Source organism: Python bivittatus, unplaced genomic scaffold (assembly GCF_059951505.1).
Source record: "Python bivittatus isolate LINGU-HERP-01145 unplaced genomic scaffold, Pbiv_v1 ctg000850_np1212, whole genome shotgun sequence".
Lineage (NCBI taxonomy): Eukaryota > Metazoa > Chordata > Lepidosauria > Squamata > Pythonidae > Python > Python bivittatus.
The window spans coordinates 43,891,374-43,908,867 of NW_028277112.1; the positions used below are offsets into that span (position 1 = coordinate 43,891,374).

The window sequence follows — 17,494 nt, forward strand, 5'->3', positions numbered from 1 at the left end:
AGCTTTTTCAGTTTGAATTAGCAATGTTTTATTCTGTTTTGTGAGGCACATTGAGTATCCTCTAAGCAAAAAGATGAGATAGTCATTGTCTTTGTCCTCCTCTTCCTTTTTTGCTTATCATAATTTTTCTGTTTGAGTATGTGATGAGGTTCACATGTGCAGGTACATATATGCTTATGAATAATGTATGCACATTTTTCATACATAAAACTCTGATCACATTTGCTGATTTCTCTCCCTCCCTCCCTCCTCTTCCCCATTCTCCTACATGCTAATTTCCATGCATCATATTGTAACTAAATGATTGTTCAAATACTAGCAAGATCAACTGATTGTTTTAAAGACCAATGGAGAAAATGTATCTTTTCTAGAATGTATCTTTTAAGGCTATTACTATGGCATGGACTGTAATGAAGTCTACCCTTGTCATGAGTTTCCTCGTATTTTGTGTATTTTCCCCATACACAGATTTAATTGTGAAATTTTATGGTTTCTGTTTTTGGTTTAAATATGCTTTGGCCTTTAAGCATATTTAAACCAAAAAGCCAACCCAGGAGAAGTGGTAATTAACTCTCTTAAGCATTGTGTAATGGCATATGAAAATGATGGGCAGTATGTTTATTGAAGCTTGCCTGTTGGCTTAGTTTTTATCATGGCTCTGGCTATCTACTTTAGCATTGAGTGATTATAAGGGTGTTGGAGGTAGCAACCAGGTTAGATAAAAATTATGTGTTTCAATTCCTGCTTGCTAATATGAGGAGGAATTTGTACCTTGATGCCATAGCAGCTGGTGGTGGATATTGACCTTAGGTGATCTTGCAAAATGTTAAACAAAATTGGACCTCATTAGTACTTGGGTGGGAAACAAACAGGAAATCCCAGGAGGGTAGGCTAGACTGGACAGTTGAACAAACATCCCAGGACAAAGCAGTAGGAAACCATTTCTCTATTGTTGATAAGAAATATTTCAAGTATATGTCTATACAGCCACCTGAAATCAAACATGATTTGAGGGAATCTTTACTTGTTCCTCATGTCAAATGTCCCACTTGATCTATCTAGTTTTTTGTTTTGTTTTGAAGAATCAATTGTATAGTCCACAGAGCAATACTGGGAATAGAAAAGGATAACTGAGAAGAAACATCTAGGAAAGCAAGGATTCTGCAGCCAGATTTAAGAGGTTCTCATTTATAGTCCTTGTCTTCTTTTTTAGATCACGCAGGAGGCTGGGGAGTTTATGATCACTTTCCCATATGGATACCATGCAGGATATAATCATGGTTTCAACTGTGCAGAATCAACAAACTTTGCAACAATTAGATGGATTGATTATGGAAAAGTAGCTAAATTGGTAAGTCAGATTATATTACTAATAACCAAGTTATCCAAAAGAATTTGTTTAAAAGGGATTTGTGAATTTAGAAATAAAAACATGATTTTTGAAAGGTAAAATCTGCTTAGTGTGATAATTTTAACAAGAGTAACTTATGCTGACTATATGATCAGTATAATATACTATATTATAAAGCATTAGAAGTAACGATAATCAGATATTTCAGACTTTTCCTACAGTGGATATGATTATTAAGGCAGTGCACACTTTGTTAGAATTGGCTCATTAAAGTTACTGTGACTCTTAAAACAATAACAACTTTTACAGGTTTATATTTTTATTAAGTCCAACTTACTTCATCTGAATTACTTTCACAATTTGTTCAACTATAATGGTTCTCTTGCCAAAGTAGAGTTCTATTCAAGTCTACTCAGAAATAAGTTCAATGGGGCTTTCTTCTAGGAAAATATATAGTATTATGTTTTCTCATTGTGAAAATTTCCATTTAATCCAATTAATGATTTATTTAGGTAGGTTCCTAAAAATTCAGCCAAATATTTCACTATTTTAATAATGTTAATCTTACGTTATATATATGTAGGAGCAGTGTATATATTACACAGTGAATACATTTCTGTATTCTTAGCATATTGTGAGATGGTGCTTATGGAGACATCATTATGTAACAATAAATTAAATCAATGGCTTTTACACATATTAGAATTTTTCTAAGAAGTTATATGCTGTGAAATATCTCTGAACATAAGAAGAATACTGCTGCATTAAATCTAGCATTCAGCTAATCCAGAACTCTGTTCCCATATCAGACAATCAGAGTTCCCATAACAGACTGTCTATGAGAAGGCCACAAATAGAACATGAATACCATATATCCTCCTGTTCATGTTCCCTAGGAACGGGAACATGAAGAATACTATTGTAAGAAATATAAAGATCCCTATGTGTAAGTTAACTATGATAAAACAATTTGGGAGTACAATAAAACCATTTTTAGAAAGATGTAACAGATGTTTGGCAATCATTTGTCAGATAATAATATACAATGAAACCATATGAATATGGGAAATGAGAGTGTTGGATGTTGTATAGAAAGTTGATTGATCATTTCAGACATCCTTATACTGCTATTGTATATTTATAAGTTCATTTTTCTGGTTAACTTATTGTGCTCTCTTTGTATTCATATAATACATATGTATTTACAAAAATCCACTAATATATCATTTTAAATTAACTTATAGCAGTGGCTTTTGAACAATATAGTATTAGAATCTTTTCCAAAAAAAAAGTGTAGTGACAATTGTAGGGGATTGGGGAAACTGTTTTTAGGGTTTTTGTTTTTTCAGGCAGAGTATTGATGAGGCTTGTTGAGTCTCTTTGCCTAGCAGTACTAAATGAATAATTGGAGGAAGGTAAAGAGGTATCAACAAGATACAAGACAACATACTTTAAAAAGTGGGAATATATTATTCACAACTTTATTTAACTTTTATAGCAGTTAAAAGGTTTGGTTCAGCATTGGACCTGGACCAAAGTTCAACATACTGACAGCCACTTTACTTGCTGCAAAATCTAATATCAGCCTGGCAGTTGGCAACCACTAAGGCTGTAAGCACCATGCAAACAAATTGTGAGTTTACTTGCCCTCATCAGATGGGAGAGATTAACACTCAACCAATTCTGTCTGGACGTTGAGTCACTTCCCCACTTTAGTTCCTTGCCACAGTTCCTCATTCCAGGTTCATAGGTCCTCCTGACCTACCTTTTCTCACTATGGATCCAGCCTAATGCCCCAAATGCTAACACTAATCATACATTTATGATGAAAGTATTTTACAAAATTGCATTAATACAAACATAGAAGGATGGCTGGGAAAAGAAACCTTTAGTCCAACGAGCAAATGAGTAGGGAGTAGGCAAAGCCCACTGTCTTTGTATTGTCTAGCTTCCAGCCCACCTTTCCCTGACCTAATTTTTCAGCACATAAGGAAAATCATGAGGTTCCATCTCTTTGCTACTGGAGGCAGCAGTCTGTTTCCTTCATCTGTATTGGCTGCTCTATACCCTCATCTTTGGATCTGTATTGGGTCTTTACTTTGTTAATTTAATCTAAGAATGCAGGTGTGAACACATCCAGCATTACTTTGTAGCTGTACATTCTAGGAAACATCAGTAGTGTTGTATGATATTTCTTTCAGTGAGGCTTATTTATTTATTTATTAAATTTGTATGCCGCCCATCTCCCCCAGCAGGTGACTCTTGTCTATTGGCTTGTCTATCGTTATTGATCTCACTAATCAACTCAGAGTTCCATAGAACATAGTATGAAAGTGTTGACTTGAAAAAGGTATTCTCTGTTGTAAGCAGTTCTACATTAGTATCAGCTTGTTTGCCAGTTACATGCTACGTAGAGCTGAGGCACATGGAGCATGTATAGTTTGTTTTCTTTCACTAATACCATATCCCTCCTCTGGACCATACATCTAATGAAGATATAGAGGAAGTCTGATGTTAAGATTTTAAAGCAGGGCAGATGATACAGTGACAATTACTTTGTGAGTTGTGCTGGGGCTTCCTCTAATTTGTGCTAAGCTCGCAATATTTGTGCTAAAGTAGGAACTATATGCGGACTTCTAAACTGCTGAATATATGTTTGCAAACTATGTGATTATTTTTCCTGTTTTTAAAAACTGAAGGTTTCCTTAGAAGTAATTTTATTTAAAGAATACTTTAATCCAAACAACAAGAAGTGCAACATCTTCCGTAGCAGCTTGAACACCACTCAACCAGACAGATAACCTCTCTGCTAACAAGACCTCTTTCTTGTTTAGACTGAGATTTAGTTTATATATCATCATCCAGTCCATTGATTAAACATGTCTTCCTCAGCTGAGTGTAATGAAAAAAAGTTCTGTGTCAGGAGCATACTGTGTCATTACACAGGAATAAAAAAAAAGTAAAGAAGAAAGGACTACAGGGATATGAATGTGCATCAGGCCTAGGGACAGGAGGAACTATACAATAATGGCAGAAAGAAAATGGAAAAGCAGTGGAATTAAGAACTAGAAGTGAGGAAACAGAAAACTAATAAGAAATAAGATATAATGAGCTCTTTATCAATGAAAAGTAGTATCTTCTTATGAACCTTATAAAAGATCCCATGGTTTTATAAAACATTTGGAACTATTAACCAGTTTTTCTCCATTGCTACAGTGGATTTAAGTCTCTGTTAATTTAAATATCATCAGATAATCAGAGGAGGTCTGATGTTAAGATTTTGAAGAAGGACAGGTAGGACGTTTTCTCAGACCTTCCTAGATTTTGTAATTTACCTTATGGAGTCTATATTCACCTTAGTTGGTTAGAGATGTATTTTTCTATGGACAACGTTTTGGCTCATTTTATTTGAGAACGTTTTGTACATTTCTCTCAGTGGAACTGTGAAAAATTTATCCACACCCTTACCACAATTATGCCACTTAACACAGAGAGTTGGATGCAATATGTGCCCTTTTTAATGAATGGGGCCCTACCTTGGAAGCCATGAAAGTTTGAATCACTACCAATAGAGTGATCTCCACATGCATATGGAAGTAGTACTTAAGAAAATAAGTCAAGGAGATTCTAATGCCATCCATAAGCCTACTCTGGCTATCATTTTGAGCATCCTGTGTATTTAAACTTATATTCTGATAATTTATTTTGACCACAAGCAAGGCACTGCTCTCAAGCAGAGTTAGGTGGGGATAAAGCAGATTCAAAGGTATTAGACCTTATTTGTAGTGCAGATGACAGCTTTGTACACCATTCAGTATGGTAGAGAACACTGGATTTTAGTGTGTTTTCTGTCTGGTTGCTCCCGAGTACCAGGACCTCTCATTAATGAGGCAGGGAGGAAATAAGGGGACTACTGTTAGCATTAGACTTTAAACCTGTAGCCATTTCATCTCAGGCATTTGGTCCAACTCATGTGGAATCTGTGTGTCTTATCTCTCTTTTGCTGCTCACTAGTAGGGTTGGAGTGAGAACAAAGGTATATTTGCTGGTATAATGACCTCGAACAATAGATAATTTAAGATAAATTCTAAATTTGGGGTATATAATTCAAATCAATTTCACATCTTTAAACCATATTAACATGGATAACTAAAATAGGCAAGGGTCCTTTATTTTACATTTTCTGCATAATGAAGTTGACAGCCAACTTCTTAAACATTATCTAATATGCCCAATAAATATTAAAAATGTTTTACTGAATTAACCTATTAAGTTAATAAGAAATATTCTTTAAGGTCTATAACTATTAATGTGCTAATATGGAATATTCCAACTCTTTATTGCAAAGTTCTTGTAAATAAATAATATCTAGCTTATCAATGCTTTTTGTTTTTACAAAAAATTATTGGAATCTTCCAATAATTATAACACAGTTATAATCCTTGGATTTTAGATGCTACTAATGCATCTGGGCCAAATTGTGAAATCAAAATATGTTTTCATTGAATATTCTGCCATTCCACAATAATTCCCTCTTGTTCTAACTTCAAGGAGTTTAAAGCTTAATTAGCTGATCTAAAATATTAATATTTCTGAATTAAAACAGGTTTTCCCATCATTGTATGTTTTGATCACTTGCTTTCCAAAAAGAGAGAGAAGTCAAAATGTATGCCTCAGTGGTAAAGTTGAAACTCAGGAAAGGTTAAGCCCCCATCATTGTTTGATAAATCATAATCTGAATAAAGAAAACTTAGGGGCTTGTCCTTCTGATTTAAAACTGTATTAATGTCTTATCAGTATGTTTGACTTAATTACTTACAGAGTTGACATTAGAATTCCTCTGGGTAATACAGGTACAGATAGTCTTCGTTTAATGTTCATTTGATCAGTGACCTTTTGAAGTTACACTGGCACTGAATGAAGGGACTTACGACCAGTCCTCCAAGTCTTGGCTGTTTCAGTGCCCCTGTGGGCACATAAACAAAATTTGCGCATTTATGACCATCCACTTACCCATTGGTGCCAGCTGCCCCCACTAAGTGGCACTGCATGCCACTGCCATGCCCTCCATACTGTGTGCTATTACTGCACCATCTGGGGCCTTCTTTTGTGCTGCCATGTTTTGCGCTGCTGCAGCTGGAGTTTACTCTCATGCCCTGCTCAGGGCCTCTGTTTGCGTGCTAGCCAAGGCCTCTGTTTGTGCCCTGCCCAGTGTCTTCTTTCGTGAAAGAAGCCCAGTGCGCAAAAGAAGGTCCTGGCTGTGCCAGCGCAAGAGAAGGACCCAAAAAAACAGAGATGGGAAGGAATAGGCAGGTGGGGGGAGTTCAAGAGGGGGCAGAGGAGACACTCCCTTACCTTACTGAGGCTTGGCGCTGGGAGGGACCAAGCTAGGAATGGCTTGAATCAGGATGGGTTCTTGCCTAATGACCGGTGGAATTTGGTAAACAATAGCAATGGGGACTGCCAGGATTGCTGTCATTAAGCAATGCGGTCACGTGACTTCACACTGTATGACTGCATCACTTAGCAATGGAAATGCCTGTGCCAATTACTGTTGTTAACTGAGGACTACCTGTAGTCCTTGCTTACCAACCACAATTGGGACTGGAAACTCTTTCACCAAGCAATGCAGTCATAAAGTGCTGGACTTATGTCACTTCTGCTTCCATCGGTAAGTGAATCACTGCAGTTGCCAAGTGAGATAGCACATGACTGTGGCTTGCAATTTCACTTCCACATTCTCCAGTATAGGTAGACCTCATTTAACAACTGCAATTGGGACTAGAATTTAGGTTGCTATGTGATGTGGTCATTAAGTGAATTATCATGTGACTGGACCCAATTTTATCACCTTTTTGCAGTGGCCATTAAGCGAATCACCATGGTCATTAAGGGAATCACATGGTCGTTAAGTGAATCACCCAGTTCCCCATTGATTTTGCTTGCCAGAAGCTGGCTGGGAAGGTAGTAAATGGCTGTAACCATCATAAGTGTGAGCTGGTTGCCAAGCGCCTGGATCGTGATCATGTGACCGCGGGGGCACTGTGATAGTCATAACTTCGGGCACTGGTCATAAGTAATTTTTTAGCACAGTTGTAACTTTGAATGGTTGCTAAATGAATGGTTGTAAAGCAAGGACTACCTGTAATTCTGCTTGTTGGAAGCTGGTTGCGAAGCTTGCAAATGGTGATCACATGACCGTGAGATGCTGCAACTGTTGAAAATGTGCGGTGGTTGCAAAGTGCTCAAATGGCAATCATGTGACTGTGGGATGCTGCGACAGCTGTAAATGTGAGGATCAGTCACAAACCTGTTTTTTTCAACTGTTGTACAAATAGTCACTAAACAAGGCAGTCATTAAGCGAGAACTACCTGTATTACATATATCAGTAATAATAATATTAGTAACATTAGTAATACTAATAGTAATAATATTGAAGTAATATTTTTTTGTCCAACCTTATTTCCTATAAACTCATTTGGATTTTTAGTATCTATTTATATCAATATTAATCTGAGATAAACAGTTCAATATATTTACATTGGTGGAGAAAGACATTTTTCTAGGGATTATTGTTCTAAGATATTTTAAAAAATTCAAATACCAAGAAAAAAATTCAAACACTAACTCCATTTTTTACAAATCTCCTTTAATAGAATCTTCAGTTAATTGAGTAGCCTGTTAAATTACCAAGTTAATATCAATGGTAATATTAATACAGTGGTACCTCTAGTTACGAACTTAATCCATTCCGTGACTCTGGTTGCAACTCGAGTTGGCTGCAACTCGAGGTAAATGTTCCCATAAGGTTCAGTGTAAATACGGTTAATCCGTTCCGCCCTCCGAATTTGGTCGCACCACAAGGCAAATTTCCCCATAAAGTTCAGTGTAAATATGGCTAATCTGCCCTCCGAATTTGGTCGCACCACGAGGCAAATTTCCCCCATAAGGTTCAATGTAAATACATATGGTTAAACAGTTCTGAAACATATGCATTTTATTTTTAAACCACAAAAACATGAAAATAGTCGAGATGGTCGACTTCGCCATCTTGTACTCCAAGGCCAGATCAGTCACACGAATACCATGATCGTGCTTTTCTATAATGTCCTTCTTAAGTTTGATCGTCACTTTTTTCTTCAAAGCCTTATTCTTGCCAAGCCTGCTCTGCATTTTCTTTGGAGCCATGCTGACAAGCACACCAAATACCTTCCAAACGCCACAAAATACACCACAAGCCTCACCGAACGTCTCCTTGCTACCGCGATCTCACCCACAGGAAGCCGCGACCGCATGGCAGCAGGGAAAATGGCCACGGATCCGGTTCGTAACTCGAGGCGGAGTTCACAAGTCGGGGTAAATTTTTGGGGCCGGAGCTGGTCGTATCTCAAAAAATTCGTAAGGAGGGGTGTTCGTAACTCGAGGTACCACTGTACATATTAATATAGAACGTTCATTCATAATTATCAATAGAGCATTAAATAACTTTTACCTAAACAATTTGTGTTCACTTTTATGTAGGTATGTAAGCCTATTTAAAGAAATTTGGGAAAACTATATTCAAAAAAGCTTCATTATAAACCTCCAACTATACAGGGGGGAGAGAGAGAGGGATAACTAAATGTCTCATACTACTGAACAGGATAGCTATCAGGGCCAGGAACCTTTCCTATTTCCCTAGATTTAAGCATATGTACTATTATTTCCTGAACTGGTAAAGAGGCAGCCAGGTAAACATCTTGGTCATGTATCTTATTTCATTAATTACTATTTCTTACTCTGTATCCTTTGGATTGAATTATTAATTCACATATAATAATTTTAAAATGCTGATTTATTAGAACAGAATCATTATATACCTGACCCTGAAATTTTTCAAAGTATAAATAATAATATTCACTGGTGGTGTTTCAATTGAGAGGGGAATATTTACCAGTTCTTTCCCCTCTCTTTCAATATTGTTTGTTTTATGCAATTCAATAAATACTCTGTTTCAAGTTTATAGAGGGAATTAATTTTCAGTTTAGCAAACAGTAGTTTTATATAATTCCTATGCAGGTTGTCATGCATGTCATGAGAGAGATGAGATATTTTATTAGGGTCCTAGACTAGAGACATATCTTAAAAAATCACAACCATAATAAAACAATGAACAGCAAAACAATGGAAGCAAATGGTAAAATTTGAAATACAGCACCAGAACTGGACTTAAATCCATGATCTATATTGCCTCCAATACCATTTGTTTCCTAGTAAGTATAGTCCCAGAAACAAGCTTCATGATTTTGTATGGGGAAATAATATCTGGATTTGAATGAAATAAATGAAGAATGGCTTAAAATGAGTCAGATCTGTTTGGGAAGTCATTATTTATTTATTTATTTAAATTTATTGGCTGCCCAATTCCAGTGGAGTTACTTAAAAGAGTATTATTAATAGATGACAGGAATCCTTATAGATGGAACAGTATAATAAAACATGTGCCACTGACTTGACAGATCCTGAGTGATGGTGACTTAGCTGTTCTGAATATACCTTGCATGGTTGAAGAAAGTAGTACTTATTCAGGCTAGTAAAAATGCTTGGTGGTACACTGGAGGAAAATTAATGAAAAACTAAGAAGCCAGGGGAGAGATTTTGATAAAGTTTCCAGCTAGAAAACATTGGGCCATTTCACTAAAAGAGTTTTGTTTATGGATGTCCCAGATGTACTGATTTATAGCTTATTTGGCTTCTAGATGTCACATAGGTGCATAGAAGATGGTGGGAAGCCATAGCCCCTTAGTTTTGTTTCCAAAGAGCTTGTCTACATGGAATAAATGCTGCTCATATAAAGTTAAAGGAGCTAAAACTTCTGGATAATAAATCAACTTTAACCAGTATATAAGTCTACTTTGCCAAAACTGGGCTTCTGGGGAAGCTGACTTATTTCTTCTCTTTCTCAATATAGTTTGTGTTATGCAGTTCAATAAATATTCTGTTTCAAGTTAATAGAGAGAATTAAATTTCAGTTTAGCAGACATACTGACTGATATACCTTAATATAATTCCAGCGCAGGTTGTTTTGCATGTATATTCAAAACTTCCTTAACTGTATTTTGTAAATTTTCTTAGATTTTTTTTTTTTTACATGAAGTATATGCAATAATTTAGCTAAAATTGCCATAAAAATATCCCAAGCAATCAGTATTACCATGATGTCATAAATTTAAAAACAGCCTGTCTCTTCAGTTGTTTTATGAGTTTGCATGCTCTTCTTTATTGGTGATGTTGAGCTCCAAGATCCCTTTTAAAGCGAAGTGAGTGTTTTTCAGACTTCAAAGTAACTCTGAAAACTTCATATTGATGGGGATAATAATATACACAGAATGGACATGCACACCTAAGCTCAACAAGTCAACATAATCTTTTTTCAAAAATGGTTTCTTTTTGGTATTGGTTAGTTACAGTGGCACCTCTAGTTACGAACTTAATCCATTCCATGACTCTGGTTGCAACTTGAGTTGGTCTCAAGTCGAGGTAAAGTTTCCGATAAGGTTCAATGTAAATACGGTTAATCCGTTCCGTCCTCCGAATTTGGTCGCACCACGAGGCAAATTTCCCCATAAGGTTCAATGTAAATACGGCTAATCCGCCCTCCGAATTTGGTCGCACCCCGAGGTAAATTTCCCCCATAAGGTTCAATGTAAATACGGCTAAACAGTTCTGAAACATATGCATTTTGTTTTTAAACCTCAAAAACCTTCCAAATGCCACAAAAACCTTCCAAATGCCACAAAACACACCACAAGCCTCACCGAACGTCTCCTTGCTACCGCGATCTCGCCCACAGGAAGCCGCGACTGTGTGGCAGCAGGGAAAATGGCCACGGATCCGGTTCGTAACTCGAGGCAGAGTTCGCAAGTCGAGGTAAATTTTTGGGGCCGGAGCTGGTCGTATCTTGAAAAATTCGTAAGGAGGGGTGTTCATAACTAGAGGTACCACTGTATTTGAGCTTAAACTCATGTACCTCTTGACATGGAGCTTTCAAAGTGCATTTAAAAAGTAGAAAAGGCTATATTGATATGGTTGGCTTGGTGAGGTTTTTAGGTTATGTTAGAGTCTGTCCATGCTCTTATGCTTTTTGATATAGAGCTTTCCAATACATTTAATAAACTGAAAAAAAAACCCCTGTTGATTTGATTAGTTACAGGTAATCCTTGCTTAACAACCCTAACTGGGACTGGAATTTCCATCACTAAGTGATGTGGTTGTTATGCAAAACATCACGTGACCACACCACTTAGCAGTTTCAGTAGTCCCGGTTGCGGTTCTTAGGCCAGGACTGTGCTGTTAGGTGAGGATCTCATACTTCTCTTGCCCTGCCACGCTCACCTCCACCATAAGCTACTGTACAGAGAGCAAACTCCACTCCCTTCTAGTACTGAAGGTGTTACCTAGCTGGATAATGAAAAGTCTGCAAGAAAACAACCAAACTTAGAGAACCCCAAGGACTCTACAATTCAACCCTGAGCTACATATATTCTCTTCTAATGAAGAAATTATTGGATTGGCAGAAAGTGAAAGGCATTCTGCTTCCTTTCTGTTTTCTAGGCCTTATAGTCCAACTACATTTTCCTCCTTACTATTTCCAACTTTGGCATTGCAGTCTCCAACTACAAGCAGCAAATTTTGTTTCCATGTTTAGTTAATTCCAGAGTGAATTTGACCATAATATTCATCAAAGTCCTCTTCTTCTGTATCAGTGGTTGGAGTATAGACTTGAATAACCATTATATTAAAGGGTTGTCTATAAAGTCTTATTCATATTATTCAGTCTTCAGTTACATTGTACCCCCATATTATCTTTGCTAAATCTTTTCTGTCTATGAAAGCAACACTTTTCCTTTTCTGTTGTGTCCTGAGTAGTAAACAGTATGATCTTCTGACTAAAAGTGTCCAATTTCAGTCCATTTCAGTTCCCTGGTGCCTAAGATATCAATATGTACTTGATTCATTTCATCTTTCACTATGCTGAGCTTTCCCTTATTCATGCTTTTTACATTCCATGTTTTCTGCATGGCAACATCAGCAACGAGACATCCCAAAGGCTTTAATCTACTCACATCATAAATACCATCAGTACTCCAAAAGACCGTTAGCTATTCCTCAGTAGCATGTTGAGTACCATTCAACCTGAGGGGCCCATCATGCAGCAGTATAATTGTCAATCATTTTATCTTGTCTATCCATGTAATGTTTTTGATAAAATAAAGGAGTGGTTTATTACTGCCTTCTCCTATGCATTATAAAATGATGCCTTTGCCACTAAATCATCTGCCTCCAGCATCTTCTTCTATTGTTGTTGCCCAATATAGGTACCTGCTTGCTTTATCTGGGAGCTGGGATGACCTTCATGCCATGAGTGACTCTCTTGGGAGTATGTATACTTGCCATATACCTCCAGCATTCTTCGCTCATCCCCTTTGGGAACACCATCTCCCACCATGATGAAGCAGCATAGTAGGACTTGAGGGGTGATTAGAAGAATAGTTTTCCTACATTCAGATATTCTTTATTTGTTGATTTTCAAAATACCATACAGCAATAACTATAGTATCACAGTTAAGTGTCCTACAATTAATATTGCATAAATGCTGCTACCCGACTAATTCTCTAACGTGATCTTGAGGAATTTTTATACTTGATTTCTAGTAGTCTATTAATATAGTGCTAACTTATAGATTTCAGTCATAAATCTGAATTAAACAAAACTTTGGTGAAAATAACCCCAAGTGGTGAGTGAAATGAATCAAAATTGATGATCTCTTTTAATGGAAGTAATGAAGAAACTGGTATATATCACCTGCATCTTCATTATTTTACCATTAAAATAAAGTTTAAAAGAAAAAAAAATTGTAGCATAAAAATGCAGTGTATTTGTACCATCTGTAATTACCACAGATGGATTGAATCATTTTTGCCTATAAATAATTATAAATTTAATTTAAAAATATCAAATTTTATATACTGCCTCTTGCCTTACTTTAATACATCACAAAAGGAAATATATAAAATTAAAATATTAAAGAGCATACTAAGCTTTTAGGACAGTACAAAATTCTCCCTGAGATTATATCCTGTGATCTGCTATTAAACTGACTAGCTCCCAAAAGGAGCCAGTGTTATATTCTGAAATCATGGCAGCTAAAAATGATTAGCTTGTTTGTGAGATGTAAGCCCATAATTACTCATCCATATTCTGCAGCAGTAGCTTCTTAAGAGACCTTTGTTGTGTGGGTAGGTTAGATCAAAGTGCTGGCCTGCAGGTTGTATTTCATTTTTCCCCCTTTGGTGGGATGAAGTGCAGTTGTTTTGATGTTAGGTTTGATGGATTTGTTTGCCACTGCATTCATTAGCTTCACATCAAAAAATTGACAGGCTGTTAAATGAAACTTTGGCTTAGATTTTCAGCCTGACTGTTTGGAGACATTTGTGAAGATATTTTATGTTGGTGCTGTGCAACCTCGAGTACTTAGGACTATCTCTAAAGCCAAGAAAAGTTAGTTACTACGTTGATTTCTTTGACTTAAAAAGGAATTTCTTGCCCTGCAGGCAATCAGGTTTAGCTTGTGTTTTCTAAAGAACAGATGAGTGTTTATAAAGTTAATATCTGTAGTAGTGTGGTTTATGTTTGAAATAAATGAATAGGTATATCTGAGGCTTCAATAGAAAAAAACTACAACCAACCAACAAACAGTGCTCACAATAAATATTAAAGTTTTTAATAAAATAAACGATTTAAAGAAATATGTTGTATTTGGTACACAAGGACATTAGGGCAATATCCAATGTGACATAAGTCAACTTTCATTTCTGCAGTAGGATGTGTCTCCTTCCTTGCAGCCAATTAAAATGTGGGTTCACAGCTTCAAAATTCTGTGCCTCATACACTTAAAAAAACGAAGCACCAATCTATGCTGCTCCTTCTCCACTTTCTCTTAGAAGCCTATTGAAGAAAAGAAAATGCTAACACCTAAACTGCTTTAAAACTTGAAGGTAGAAAAAAATGCATTTATGAGCTAATGCAAAAGAGAAAAAATTGAGGGGAAAATTTGCATACTGAGGGGAGGTAAGGAGAGATTAAAAAAAAAAAACAGGGAAACTGGGCAACAGGAAAGAGAAACTGGAGGTAAAATTCCCAGCAGTGTTTTGGGGGTTCCTGGCAGGCATCTTGGGCAGTACCCACTCAACCTCCTATAGCTCAAAAAAATCTATAGTGAGATTATGAATGATGGGTGATAATCTCAGCTCCCTTTTCTACTTTTGAAACTTGCATTGTTGGAATGGGCTAGTTGGATACAACCAGTTAAAAACACTGGTATTTAGTGTGTTATTGTTTTTAACACATCTGCCATCTTTGCAGGATTCCTAAGCCTGCTATTCAAATAATACTTATATCTTTTTTTTCCCTCTCCTCCAACTGTTTTTATATGACAGGATGATATAGAAATCAGAGTATTACGATTGAGAACAATTTTTGTAATACATTCTAGGAAATCAGTTGCAACAAGAATTGATGGTAATTAGTAAATGGATTTCACTTTTCCTTTTTCTAGGCCTAACAGCAAATGTTATAAATATATGAATGGCATGAGTTTAGAATATTTTTTGTGATAAATCTACAAAATATGCCTTTTGGCTTCAGTGGTAATTAATCTGAAATAATGCTTTTCAGAGGCAAATATTTAATATTCCTAGTTTGTGGAACATAACTCAAAATTATCTATTCAAACTATCTTAAATACTGCAGTTTTTCTATGTAACACCCTGGATTTGATCCATCCCTATAAATAAATCAATATAGTTTTTTCTTTTCTGGCCAGTCTTCAGCATACATACTGCTATGTGCTTATTGCATAGACAAAAAGGATTTGCTTGTTAGATGTATAATATGCTAACCAGGATAAAACTCTCACAAGGCAGATTATATAATTTTAATACATTAAAAATGAGTAATCAAAAATGATTTATATTTTGTTATAACTATAATTAATAACATAGAAGCAGCAAATAAAATCCATGGACTCCCTGGGTAGGAGGCAAAGGTGGAAGGGAGGGGTCAGAGTGATGCAGGCAATATCACAATATTGTGACATCCACTTTTTAGGTGTGCTGTGGTATCACATGCATGTTCAAAAGGGTGGAGCTTGTAGTGCAGTGATATGACACTGCTTTTGTAATTCTGAAGAATTCTGAAGAAAGTAGTGAGAGCCTGTGGACACCACTGAATAAAACATTAATTAAAAACACTATTATTTATTTATTTGATTTATACCCTACCTTTCTGTAAGCATTCAAGGGAGCTAACATAGTTAGAAAAGAAAGCACAAGGCAGAACTAAGAATTTAAATATATAAAATAAAATTAATGCTAAATTGTTTTATAGGCCAGCAAAAAGGGGAAATATGCTTTTGTTATATATGAGGGAGGGGTGTAATTCCATATATATAGAGTCACCACAACAAAGCCCTGTCTGTGGTACTTGCCTATCTCTAAACTCTGGCGTACCAAAAAGTTGGACAGTGGACAGTAATGTTAAAGCTTTGGTAAGCTCATAAAATTATAGGTAGTCCCTTATATAATATTATCCCAAAGCATTTAATTTCTAAAAAACTAAAAGCAGCATCTTAAACTGGATCTAGAAATGAACAAAGCCTATGTAATTGTTCAAATAAATCTTAGATCTGAAATGTTGCAGGTGTTCTGGCTGTAACACTTTGCATCAATTGGCTGTTTTTAAGGTAATCTCACTTAAAAGCACAGTACAATAATGCAGCCCAAATGTTAATAGGGTATATGGTAATAAAACAGCTTTCTGTAGATTAGACCACAACTGACAGAGTCCCTGGCTAGTATTGGGCAAGTTGTAAGGCTCCCTGGACTCAACTCAGCAAAAGCTTACCAGATGTCCAACATGGTATGACTAGATAGGAATCTTCATTGCACAGTAGGATGAAGCCACTAAACAATTGATTACCCTTATACCCATTATGGTTAATTATGGCTTTCCTTCTTCCAGCCTTTGCCACAGGGACAAATCATATACTGAACAGGTATTCTCCTAGTTCCCTCTCCCCAAATCTTACATAGAGGGGGATGCTTACACCATCCCTCAAGACACTTGCATCCCATCTTCAGGATCAGCAGATTTCCCAAGTGTTAATACTTCCTTCTTATCTGAATTGTTTCAACTTGTTTGGCCTCATCTATCTTCAACTGCTTCTGAAACCAGAGCACTATTGCTAATGGATGATTTAAAATTCAGTAAACAAACACACAAACAAACTGATGCACTGATGATGTTACCTAGTTGGGTAATGAAACATCTGCAAGCAAAAAAAAAACAAGCTCAGAGAACTCCAAGGACTCCACACAAACAAACATTCCAGAGTTTCTATCACCTTCTTGACAGGTAGAGCTGCATATAACTGCCTACTCATGGTACTTTAAGCCAAACTTTTGGTTAACTTCATCTAGATTATCATGTACAAATATTTTGCTTTGCTAGTGAAAGAAATACATTAGCTTGGCAGTTGAGAGTATAGTACTAATCGCTGTTACAGAAAATTCTTGTTTGTATCTGGAATAATAGTTAGGCATATACTTCAAAATGTCTGAATATTTTACATATCTCCACTTTCAAGTGCTTGTGAATAACTATATAGCTTGCAATACAAACACAGATCTATTTAGTCTTCTCTTCTGTCTAATAAATTAGCTAGAAGAATAATTCTGGAAGAAATAAAATATATTGTAGTTGCTATAAAAGCATATATATATTTCAGTTTCTGAGGGAGAAAAACATCTGCATGTGACTTTATTCTCAGATTTCATAAGGCAAAGCGGTCTTTATTGTATGATAATAGAAGGTTGTTACATCCTGAAAATTCAATAATTAGCTAACTTGTTAGGATACGGTAATGTGCACATATTAATGTACTTTAAAGTTCCTTTTTAAGCTGAAACTGTATGGAAGAGTCACCTACAAATAAGACTGTCTGGATAGATGCATGAATCTTTATTAAGAGTGAAAAAGGTACATGTTATATGATGGCTATTATTAAAGAAAAAAATAGCACATCTTTTTCTCAATGAACATT

At 36.1% G+C, this 17,494-nt stretch overlaps 1 protein-coding gene across 7 annotated transcripts in view; it reads left to right on the forward strand.

The window, feature by feature from the left end:
* The window catches only part of KDM4C (lysine demethylase 4C), a 254,503-nt gene that overhangs the window by 69,508 nt on the left and 167,501 nt on the right, over nt 1-17,494 (forward strand). For all 7 annotated transcript variants that reach the window (XM_088129849.1, XM_088129852.1, XM_088129854.1 and 4 more), the window contains one exon: nt 1,214-1,351. In XM_088129849.1, the coding sequence (XP_087985975.1) occupies nt 1,214-1,351 (138 nt within the window). The remainder of the gene's footprint in view (nt 1-1,213; nt 1,352-17,494) is intronic.